Source organism: Hemibagrus wyckioides, linkage group LG12, assembly GCF_019097595.1.
Source record: "Hemibagrus wyckioides isolate EC202008001 linkage group LG12, SWU_Hwy_1.0, whole genome shotgun sequence".
NCBI lineage: Eukaryota > Metazoa > Chordata > Actinopteri > Siluriformes > Bagridae > Hemibagrus > Hemibagrus wyckioides.
The window spans coordinates 4950652-4963897 of NC_080721.1; the positions used below are offsets into that span (position 1 = coordinate 4950652).

General features: G+C 37.3%; 1 protein-coding gene across 5 annotated transcripts in view; it reads right to left on the reverse strand.

The window, feature by feature from the left end:
* Positions 1-13246, reverse strand: part of ptprua (protein tyrosine phosphatase receptor type Ua) — a 264933-nt gene that overhangs the window by 127943 nt on the left and 123744 nt on the right. For all 5 annotated transcript variants that reach the window (XM_058404915.1, XM_058404911.1, XM_058404913.1 and 2 more), the window contains exon 3: positions 11974-12245. In XM_058404915.1, coding sequence (XP_058260898.1) covers positions 11974-12245 — 272 coding nt within the window. The remainder of the gene's footprint in view (positions 1-11973; positions 12246-13246) is intronic.

Here is a 13246-nt window from a genome sequence, read left to right on the forward strand (position 1 = left end):
TTCCAGTGTGGAACTGTGATAGGATGCCACCTGTGCAACAAATCCAGTCGTGAAATTTCCTCACTCCTAAATATTCCACAGTCAACTGTCAGCTGTATTATAAGAACGTGGAAGTGTTTGGGAACGACAGCAACTCAGCCACGAAGTGGTAGGCCACGTAAACTGACGGAGCGGGGTCAGCGGATGCTGAGGCGCATAGTGCGAAGAGGTCGCCAACTTTCTGCAGAGTCAATCACTACAGACCTCCAAACTTCATGTGGTCTTCAGATTAGCTCAAGAACAGTGCGCAGAGAGCTTCATGGAATGGGTTTCCATGGCCGAGCAGCTGCATCCAAGCCATATATCACCAAGTGCAATGCAAAGCGTCGGATGCAGTGGTGTAAAGCACGCCGCCACTGGACTCTAGAGCAGTGGAGACGCGTTCTCTGGAGTGACGAATCGCGCTTCTCCATCTGGCAATCTGATGGACGAGTCTGGGTTTGGCGGTTGCCAGGAGAACGGTACTTGTCTGACTGCATTGTGCCAAGTGTAAAGTTTGGTGGAGGGGGGATTATGGTGTGGGGTTGTTTTTCAGGAGCTGGGCTTGGCCCCTTAGTTCCAGTGAAAGGAACTCTGAATGCTTCAGCATACCAAGACATCTTGGACAATTCCAAATTTTGTGGGAACAGTTTGGAGCTGGCCCCTTCCTCTTCCAACATGACTGTGCACCAGTGCACAAAGCAAGGTCCATAAAGACATGGATGACAGAGTCTGGTGTGGAGGAACTTGACTGGCCTGCACAGAGTCCTGACCTCAACCCGACAGAACACCTTTGGGATGAATTAGAGCGGAGACTGAGAGCCAGGCCTTCTCGTCCAACATTTTGTGACCTCACAAATGCGCTTCTGGAAGAATGGTCAAAAATTCCCATAAACACACTCCTAAATCTTGTGGACAGTCTTCCCAGAAGAGTTGAAGCTGTTATAGCTGCAAAGGGTGGACCGACGTCATATTGAACCCTATGGATTAGGAATGGGATGTCACTTAAGTTCATATGCGAGTCAAGGCAGGTGAGCGAATACTTTGGCAATATAGTGTATATATATATATATCGTTATCGCTATGAAATGAATATATTTTAAGGAAAACTGTAGAAAAAATGTTTGCCTTAAAATATATTCATTTCATAGCGATAACGATAATTAATACAATAACTAGCAAACACGTTTACGTCAGGTGGTCGTTATTTATTCACATATATTATGCCATAGTTAAGGTTAATGCTTCATTAGTTTGTGATTAGTATATGCCTTACTGTAGCTCATCATTAATTCATATTGAAGTATTACTACTCATGTATTGTTATTGTAAAATGTTACCAAACTCACTAACAACGGTCTGTAGAAGTGCAGGATGATTCTGAAAAGAAAAACATGATCTTTATGAAGACAAGGACAAAAAAAAGAAAGTAAGTAAGTAATAGGAGTGTGTGTCAAAGAATCAGATCAAGAAATACAGAAAATAGCAAAAGACAGAAACCTCTGGCCAGCGAGTGAGAGACGGATTGCAGGTCTTTTTTAAGTTGCTGCACTGATATTGGCAGTCACTGCATGTTTGACAGCGTCTTTAATATTTCATAAGCAGCTACGCCTCATCTCCAACCCCTACAGTATCAACAGGGCATAATAGATTAAGTACACAGAGATTTCTCAGACAGTATGCTGCCTGCACCTCAAGATGGTGCCTCGCTATAATTTAATATGTTTGACTCGAGATTTTGTCTGTTTTTTTTTTTCTTCTTTTCTGTAGAAGATTGATACGGCTGGTCGACCCGTAACACTACAGAAGTGCTAACATTGTAGGCCACTGAGATCAGCAGACTGATGGGGTTTTTATTTTCGAAAAGCAGATTCAGAATCGTTGGATCAATATTGAATCATTAGAAGATGGTGTAAAGTATTTCCTGATAAATTTGAAAATATGTTTGGCAAAAAACACATGATAATTAGTGTTAGATAGATAGATAGATAGATAGATAGATAGATAGATAGATAGATAGATAGATAGATAGATAGATAGATAGATAGATAGATAGATAGATAGATAGATAGATAGATAGATAGATAGAAGGATGGACAGAGGGATAGACTGAAGGATGGACAGAGGGATAGACAGATAGATAGATAGATAGATAGATAGATAGATAGATAGATAGATAGATAGATAGATAGATAGATAGATAGATAGAACAAAAAGAAAGTCATAGTGAAACAGCACATAATACCTACATCTGAACATTTAGATGTTTATAACAGCTTGAATTATTCTAATAGCTCGAATATCTACGTTTGATGTCAGAAAGTAAAAGATTTAGAAACGTACAGGGTGTTTGCTGTTAGCATGTGATTCCTTGACTGACTCAAAATCATAGGTGGAGTTTAACATTAGCGACCTAAGAAGATAAAATGCAACTTTATAATGGTTTAGAGTATGAGCAGTAGTAACAAAAGGCAACATAAAGCGGAAATTCTTCCATTAGATCATAACAACACGAAATATCTCGAGATACGTGAAGTAGCTGAAGCTATTAATCTGATGGCTAAGTGCTAGACGACTGACTTGCACTGTATTTCTGAAACGGTTTCATATTTTAAATCTGGAAATATGTGCATGAGTATGGTCTAGTCTATGCAGGTACAGTAAAATATAGTACAGCGCACACACACACACACACACACACAGCTGTAAAATATTGCTCATTACTGAAAATAAAATTACGCAACTAAGGTCCTACATAATTTAGAAGAAGACATCTTTTCTTCCATCCTGCATAATAGGATGGATATATATTTTTTTTAAAATATCCATGTCTATGGCTGTCACCGATTTCCTGAATGATCTGTCAAAATACATTAGCAAAAGGAAAGAAAATGCCTGAATTGGGTACGTTAAAAAATTACACTGTAATATAGTGTAATATAGTCAGCTAGCTAGATCATTAAGAGCGAAATTAAACATGACCGCTACGATTCAAGTAGACTTCTAAATATAAGTGTGTGAAAATAACAACATAAAAAAATAATAAAAAATAATTCTGTCTGTTGCAGTCAGGGAAGTGTTTCTGCTCCCTGAAGGCTGGCACAGAGAGAATCAGGAGGAACTTCTTCCCGCAGGTCATTCAGGATTCAACAAAAACAACACACAGACCTAGAGTTTTCTGGACTTTTCTGCACAACAACCAACACCTCACCAGATATTAGATATAATATAACACATATTGCATATATTTCATTAGAAATTCAATTAGAACTGCACACACCTGTACTATTCATAATAGTCATACTATCCTGACACTAATCCATATACTTTATATATTTCCCATATATGTTTCCCTTTTCCATTGTACAGATAATTGTAGTTCTATTTTTATTGAACCTCTAGTTTTATTCTATTTTTATTCAACTTTTAGGACAAGATATGTCTTAAAGCTACAAGTATTGTGTATGGTTGTGTATGTAAAAAATATAATAATAAATTATTTTAATAAATTACATTAAAATTAAACAAACAAACAAACAAACAAATAAATAATAATTATTATTATTGTTATTGTTATTATTATTATTATTATTATTATTATTATTATTATTATTATTAATAATAATAATAATAATAATAATAATAATAATAATAATAATAATAATAATAATAATAATAAAACAAAAATTGATTTTGGGATGGGCAGTACAGTGGCTTAGTGGTTGGCACTGTTGCCTCACAGCAAGAAGGTCCTGGGTTCGAATCCCGGGTTCAAAAAAGGCAGGGGCCTTTCTGTGTGGAGTTTGCATGTTCTCCCCGTGCCTGTGTGGGTTTACTCTGGGTACTCTGGTTTCCTCCCACAATCCCCAAACATGTACATTAGGTTGATTGGTGATTCTAAATTTCCCGTGTGTGGTTGTCTGTCTATATGTCTGGCCCTGTGATGGACTGGTGACCTGTCCAGGGTGTTCCCCTGCCTTTCACCCAATGTGTGCTGGGATAGGCTCCAGCAGATCCCTGTGACCCTAATTAGGAATAAAGTGGGTATAGAAAATGGATGAGTTATGGGGTTAAGCTACTGTCCCTAGTTATCACTTAAGAGGATGCTGAACATTTTCCTTCCTTTAGTTTTATTCTATTTGTATTCAACTTTTATGACGTTACATCTTAAAACATGTACTGCATATGTTTGTGTATGTAACAAAAAATCAATTAAATTAATAATTAATTTAAAAATAAATAAATAAATAAATACATTGTAATAAATAAATAAATAAATAAATAAATAAATAAACAATTACTATGGATGATAGTTATAATAAGAATAATAATAAACAAAAATGATAGCTGTATTTCTTGATTTTGGATTTTAGCTTAGCCTGTGGATTTGTGATGGGATTATGGTATTAAACTTTCACGATCCCTTCCACAAGCTTCTGTCCCTAGTTATCACTTAAGAGGATGCTGAACTGCTGAACACTTTCCTTAAGCCTTCTTTAGGAAACATCCTGTTTTTTAATCTTATATATGTTATTCGTGTTAAACAACTGAATAAATAATATGATTAAAAATAACCTCAGCTCGCAAATATGACTCTGACATCCATGGGCCTCATTGTCATTCAAAGAACGTCTGGCTTTTTCAGTACAGTTGTGCATTTGCACTAAACTTTAATTGCATATTAGCTCCATTAGCCAAAATTAACGAAGCAAACATCAAACACCAAACAGCTTGGCTGAAAATTATGTCAATTTGTTCATTTTCTTTTCCCACTACTATTCCTTTAAAACTTCGTGCATAAAAAATCATCAGAATTCTGAAAATGTGTATTTTATGTTAAACCTCCTTTAATCCAGCCCACACAGGAAAACTAACTCTCATGAACAAGAAGAGCTTGCAATAGATCCAAATCTTACGTCTTAATAATATTTAATATGTCTACTGTTTCATTTCTCTGCGACTCTGGAAGCGATAACTGTACGATTTATCTCTCATCTCTTAAGTCTAACCCGAACGCTTTGACTTAGAATGTGAAATCTTCTTGATTTTCATCTGCATGCAAGCCAGGGTTTAAATCCTCCGTCAGACGAGTCCACCCTCTCTGCTCAATCCCGTATCCTGCGTCCAGAATCTTCTCCAAAGCTGTTTAATCCAAATATATGCACACACATAGTGCAATGGGCTGAAATGATGGAAAAGGAGATCAGCTCCAGCAGACAGAGGATGGCATCTGTTCAGAAAATGTTGATCTTTATGAAGTCCTCATTCACATTCACGTTGTAACGACCTACTTTGAATGATCAACAATGTAATGGTCAGTACTTTGATGTGTTGCTCTTGTTTGCCTTTCTAGATGCATTATCATTGGGCAGCATGCTTACTGCCCCACTAGTGGTCAGAAATGGGAACTGCAACAAGGCCCGGTTCACACTGGATGTGTAAGCAGCACAGATGAAGTGGTGTATTTTTTCAGCTCCCATGTTAAGAGGTTCGAGTATTTACAATGCACACAGAGGCAGGATCAGAGCAGGAGCAGCAGGAGTCTATTTTTGCCACATGGCTTCTGCTGAAATAAAGTGATAGAGTGCATTGTCTCTCGGCAAAATAAGCATTGCTTATTGAAAACTGTGTTGTACAAAGGCACCAATGACTTTCAGCACTGTGGGAGAAAACACACACTCTATTACCTGGTGTTTTTTTGTCCCAACTTTAAATGATTTAAAGTTCAAGTCTACCTTAATTCGAAGATATATGAGCTATGTTTTATGTTTATATGGTATGTGTTGGAGGGAACTCTATCACATCACTGCCAATTATACACAAAAGCACGTGATGTGAGGCGTGATGGGGTGAAACCTCACTGCAACAGACGGCCTTTCGTCTGTCTTCTACTTTTACACTACGTGGAAAACAGAGACTGAAAACAGCAGGGATAAAACAAAGCCAAAATCTTTATGTAAACTACACTAAAGTAACTAACTAAAGTAAGGCACACTTACTTGTATTTGCAGTAAACAGGAGTAATAAAGCTTCACTGGGGCAGAAATCATTCTGCCCCCATGCTCAATTTATTGTATGAACAGTTTCAGTGGGTTGCCAGTGTCATGGTTTTTACTCCATTGCAACCAAAATGTTGTTTTCTACTGTAAGATATATTGTATATCGTGGATAAAGTCTTGTAAATGCTTTATATTTTATCATGTTTATGAATTTTATAGTAGAATTTTTGTACGTGTGACTAAATGTAGGAAAATCAGACAGCATGAAAGCACTGTCTAAGAGAAGTATTCATTCATTCATATTTAGTCAAGTGAAGTCATATTCATTTGTATAACGCCTTTCATTGGGAAAAAAAAAAAAAACTGCTGAGGTACCTTATTAAAACCAAAGAAAGAGTGGATATAATTGATTAAAAGGGGATCAGGGATTGATTCAGACTATGTCACAAAATGATAATGAATATACGCAAAGTAGGGATGGTCCTAACGTCGTGTCGTTCCATAGCCTGAGGGCAGTAAGGGAGAAAACCCTGACCTCCTTTTCCCTTAACCAGTGAAAGAGCAATTGATTAGCTGACTTGAGGTCCCTGGGAGTAGAACAACAGGGGAGAAGGTCAGAGAAATAAGAAGCTGACCTTTCATTGAAGGCTTTAAAAACACAAAGCAGTGTTTCAAAAGCTATTCTATATTTTCCTGGACATCAGTGAAGCGACGGCATCTCTCTTCCTGCTTCCACTCGAGCTGAGCAGCAGCTTTCTGACGAACTTCACTGTTTGCTTTTTATTATTGAAAGAGAAAGTGATGGATATCCTTAGCATAAAAATATAAAGTTGTCTGAGATATTTAACTACAACTACTGTCTCAGACATTTTCGGAATTAATGCTCCCCTGTGTAACTGTACATAAATTGTTTTTTTATACATTGACTTTGGCTTAAGTAAATGAATATTTAGTAAGTAGGTAGGTAAATGAATCCATTCAAGACCGGCCCTGATCATTGTTCTAGATATCCAAAAGTTTCTCTAGTGCTGAAAACCTGCCCTGATGTTTCTTTTTGTCCTTTCTTTTTGCACAGTCCTGTTCCTTTGGGGGCAATTACTTTAGCACTGCACTCATCACTCATCCGGGCAGTTTTGTAGTGAAAGCAGTTGTCCAATATTGGCTTTATCTGTTGTCACTTCCAAAAGATATATTAATAAATTTCCTGCAACTCTTATGCATCTTATGTCCTACTCTATCAAACTAGCACTTCACCCGAGCTGTTACATATTAAACATGCAGTGAGGACTGCTTTCTTTCATGCATGTTTCTCTGTCGGCTGGTTCATTTAGCCAGACTTTGTAAAAAAGATCTTGTTAATTTGTCATGGTTTACAAGAGCTGTTAAAAAACTGTTACAAAAAACAATTGATTACAGCAGCTTTTATAGGTGATCTGTAAACACAACCGCCTCAATTTGTCAGGGATCAAGGACAGAGTCAGTACAGGATGCGCTGTTAGTTGGTACTGATTTAGTGCCTGCACTTTAAACAGTCTTGAAAGTTAATGGCTTCAAGTAAACAAGGGAAGTGAAGAGAAGAAAAGAAGGAAGTGAGCAATCTGAGAAAGCAATGATGCGAAATATGCCGGGGAAATGAAAAGGAAATGATGAATATATATATATATATATATATATATATATATATATATATATATATATATATATATATATATATATATATATATGTATGTATGTATGGGTATGTGTGTGTGTGTGTGTGTGTAGTGTATATACTGTTCAATCAACATAGAATTTTCTGCTGGAAAACATGAAACATTATAAACCTAACCTGGATCTGTGTCTCATATATATATATATATATATATATATATGGAGTATTTTGACAGAGGCATAGTTTCAAGCGAGTCTTCAGAGATTCAGTGAAAAGAAGAACAGTAAGAAAGGTCATCTGGAAAGATGCCATGATTTCTGTGTGCGTTTTCTTACTGCAGCACCATGTGGGCAACCTATAAAAGTCCCCAGCTACTTCATAAGTGTCTTCTTTCATTCAAGAGTTTGGGGAATCGGATGCATGTATAGTGGAAGTATAGTGATCTAATCCATTAAATCTGGTTAAACCTTGTTATTGTGAAACATCTTTACCTGCAAGGGAGAGTGTGCTGATTCATACCTTGGGTGATATTAATTATATATATATTATATATGGAGTATTTTAACAGAGCAGTAGATGGTGAGTTCCAAGCGAGTATGAGATGCAGTGAAAAGAAGAAATGGAAGAACAGTAAGAAAGGTCATCTGGAAAGATGCCACGATTTCAAAGCCAGACTGTGTGCGCTTTCTTACTGCGGCTGGGCGAGCCCTTCAGCTAGCTTTATTCCAGCAGTGATACTGATAGAGCATTATATTCGAAATTAAAAGTACTGCCTGTGTGAGATCCTAACAAAGATGGCTTCATCAGATCTATTTTCTGAAAATCACAAAAACTATTATAACTACTGGTTGTGTACACTAATGATTTATGCTCATATAGAGAGTGCCTTGCTCCTTGTTTCATTTTCTGTGATATTTGCTCTCTCTCTCTCTCATTTCTCTATTTCTCTCTTTCAACATCTTCCATTTTTCTGCTTTCTTGGTCATCTCCTTGCGTTTTTGGTACCTTGGGTATAACCCCCCCCCCCCCCAAAAAAAAAAAAAAAACATAGGTCTTCTGTGCTGCATTCATGCAACTTTCATGAAAAGTTTAGAAACAGTCTGGAAATGAATTTGGAGCAGAACTATTTCCACTCAAACAATCCTTAAAGCTCTCTCTTGATCAGGAGATAACTCCTTTGCCTTTTTTCTTTATGTCTCATTTGCTTCACACTCTTTTACCTCTGCTGAATTAACAATGGATCCTCAATTAAGGGATATGATCTTAAATATAGGACTGCATCGTATTTGCATTTGATGATCTACAGTAACCGAGACAAAGATAATATTGTAAGGCACATTTTGTTGGCTGAACTTACATATATATATGTGTGTGTGTGTATAAACTCATCTGTATGCGCTTAATACAATTCTGTTTCCGATGACAGCCTTCAAACTGCAAATTGGAATTGCACTAGATGGGTCCAACAAATGGCTGTATCTAGAATAAGGAAATAACCTTACATGGACAGGCTCTATTGATCAAAAGAGCTGGTCAATGGCTGGGAACTGACTGAAGTAATACTGGGAGAGAATTAAGAAACCACTGAATGAGAACATTTCATTCATGACTAAATGAATGGCCTAACTGACTGACTCGCATTGAACAAAAGCTGTGTGAATGACCTGATTCACGAATCACGGATGCCAAAGACTCACTGATTTAGGTTAGGTTTACAGTGTTGAATCGTTTACAACAGTTTACGACAGTAAATAGTCAAAGCAAATTGGTATGTGCATAGATAAGGCCTGTGTTTCAAGTTCACTCTCAGCATACACTTACTCTTCCTACTTTTATAGTCAGCTACTTATAGATTAACAAAATGCTATATCCAGCTCCACTTTTACTAAATAGTGTAACATTCAGTTAGGTACTTCATCCCAGTGAGGTCTTTTGTTCACAAAATGTAAAGGAACGATGATTTTCGCTAACCTGTAAAATAAATAAATGCCATACGTTATATATTACTGCATGCACTTAAACACTGCTCATGTGTTGTTCTGCTTCTAGATTTTTAGGTTGGTTTCCTTTCAAACCTGTGGATCATTCCTGTTTGCTCATTCGCTCAATACTAACAGCAAAGCTGTCACCTCATGACCATCCCTGTGGCCCCATGTGGGCCGCCTATAAAAGTCCCCAGCTATTTCATGCATGTCTTCTTTCATTCTCTTCCTGTCAAGAGTTTGGGGGAATCAGATGCATGTATATTGGAAGTATAGTGATCTAATCTGTTTAAAAAGCCTAATCTTGTTATTGTTAAAAATCTGTGCCAGCAGGCGAGAGTGTGATAATTCATACCTGGGGTGAAGGTAATTATTTGACACTATTTGTCTTGGTATGAATGACTGACAGTTCATGCCAGTGTGTAGCAGCTTATGTGATCCAAACTCAGGCTAACTAATCTTCTGATCATAATATGTCCATAATCTTCTAAATTATTTAACTTTCCCAGTCTCTTGTATTTCAGGCCAGGATGACGATTTTTTTTTCTGCCTGTCCCCATAGGAATTACATAATGTTGTAAATGCTATCAAAGCTAAAACTGGAGCAAGTTTGACAAGCGTTTACAAAGCTTTACCGTAACTGCTGCATAATCCGGCATGGAAGTGTGGAAGTTGATCTGTGTGCAAACAGACAGACCGATTCATTGTCCATTGTGGTTAACGGACAGGCCGAAAGACGGAGGCTTTAGGCCAGGATGCGTTGGTGTGTGATTGGCCACATCCACATACTTAATGAGAGGTGAAACCATCAATCTGTATTTCGTAATGAAACAGCCAACCACCCACATTTCCACAGAGTCAATTCCCAACAAATCCAGGTGGTCAGATCTCCTTAAGGAGCTTTTCAAGAGTTTTGCAAATGGTGGTGTTAAGATTAATATTACTTACAATGGCGTTCAACCAAATCTCAGTCCCTTATGGTGTCTTTTTTGAAGTAGGTTAGCATATAAATGGTTCTCCAATTTTTTATTCTATACTTTCTCATTTGTTTACACATACCAATCGATTATACTTATAATAATTATATAATTATTATAGGGTTGATATTATATTATTATTAGCTGGATATTTAGATATTGGGCCTAATTGCATTAAATGATTGAGATGGAAGATTAGCAAATAATATGTGGAAGATGAAAGGGACAATATGGATAGTGTCATTTCCGTTGCATGCTAAGAGTTATGTTAGCATGCATCATTATTATTCTGATGACAGTGAAGGGCGCCAATATAAACAACTGGAGTGTATTCGGGTTTTGATTATTAAAGTGCATTTCAATACACTAATAAAAGAATAAGCTGTTTTTCTTATTATTGCGTTTCCGGAGGTTTGGGATGCGCTACATTTTAAATGAAACCAATCAACTGATGTTAGTGGAAAAGAAATGCATGAACGGTACAATAAATGACTCTTGGGTTAGAGGTGAGCTAAATATAAAGGCAACCAATTTAGCAGTGTGTGCTGGAGTTTAGTGGTCCATATACAACAGTGCAATAAAGACAAGTACCATCACCTTGCGCTATCCTTATCCTAAATGGAGAATAATATCAGTCCCTTGAGCGATTCACATCCTCGAAGTAGAACAGTACCAGAATTTTAAGCAAACTTTACCCTCTATAAAGAACGGTATGAGAACTTGAGTGATTTCTATATTTAACAAAGTGCTCTATAAAGTATCCGTACTGCACGGTATTAATGAGCGCTGTTTATTACTGTCTGGTGTGTGCGTCATTATGAGGACACTTCTTCGTTTTGAATTTAATATCCTTCCTGTACAGCCTCTACTTTAGCTCAAACCAAAGCAGAATGAAAGAGAGGAGTCTGAGCACAGTTTGAGGATTGTTTACTGCTGCACTTTTGGCAGCGTTTATGTATAGAAACCCAGATTACATAGATAAAGGAAGCCAACTAAGTTAGAAAATGATTGACTTGATGTTTTAGGGGAATGGGCTGCAAGTCATTGTGTGGCGCATGAATGATTATACACATGCGCACTACTGAATGATAAGTGAGATATTAATCAGTAGCTAATGAGATAAAACCAGCCTAAATTCAGCTGTCTCTCTCTCTCTCTCTCTCTCTCTCTCTCTCTCTCTCTTTCCCAACAGCTTCACCGAGAGCTGAACATTATTGAACAGTATTTGAGTAGAAACTACACAAGCAATCAATTATATAACAATTAGTAATGGCAAAGCCCCAAAGAGGAATTATTTATATATATATATATATGTATGTATGTATGTATATGATCTTATCTCTCACCTGGTACTCGCTGGGCCAGAAAGTGCTGACTGCCAGTTCTACCTGGTGCCATTGGTAGCCTTGAGATCCGGAAATGTTCCAAACTGAGTTTCCAAGAGGTCCGCCATTCACCTGCACATAGACACTAAGCCTGCCTGGACTGTGGCCATCGCGGCTATACAGGAAGTAGCTGAACTGCACACAGTGGGTGTCATTTTCACTTAGAGTGTGCAGCAACAGCTGAGCTCGCTGGCCTTCGCTGTGCTGAGATGAATTCACCAACATATAGGAACCTGCACAGAAAAAGAAAAACTGTTTTAATGAAAAACCTCATTGCTCTTATCTGCCCTTCTATATAAAAAGAGATGATAAGTAACTGTAAACAGTTTAAGTATTACCCTGGCTGTTTTTCTGTTATGCTCAAAGATGTCTCATCAGCACAAGCAGCTAAGACCTTTTCCTCTACTGAAACCTTATTCAAGGCTGTGGTTCATTTCCATATACATGCATACTGTAATTATCAGATATTCATTCATCTTTAGAACTGCTTTGTCAATGCCATGCTGGATACAGAATCTGTCCATTTACATTTATAGCGGGTTTGGCCAAAGCCCTTACCCAGAACGACTTAAATTTTTATCTATTCTGAGCAGTCGAGGGTTAAGGGTCTTGCTCAAAGGCCCAGCAAGGCTATACCGTGGATGGGATGCTAAAACATTGCAGGAAACTATGTACTGTACCCACATATTCCCACACTCTTTCACACCTAGTAGCAAGAATCACTATTCCATCCTCCATCCACCTACATGTCTGTTTTGGGGAGATAGAGGAAACAAGAGAGGACAAACAAGCAGAGACACAGGGAGAAATGACTGATGTATCCATAATATTTAATATATCAAGTTTTATATAGAGTGGAGTAACAATTCAGTGTATTATATTGTATTGTTTGAGATGTCTAGACGTCTGGTCTATTAATTACTGTATGTCTGGGTTTCGAACGATACACTCAACAGACTGCATAATATAATAAATAACAAAAAAAATAATCAACAAAGAATGCTGCTTGTACAGCAATAAACATTTACATCCTTATTATATAACTATCCTGTTTTTTGTACCTCAAATCAGGATAGGCTAAAAAAAAGGACCTTCTTCCTAACACTTCTTCTCCTACTCTTACCCAAGTCACTGGTGTGCCATCATATTAGCGCATGACAATCAGTAATGGCAGCAATCTTCAGCAGCTAAAAAGGAAATGGGTTGTTAAGGTCTGGTCCATAAGTGCACTTCG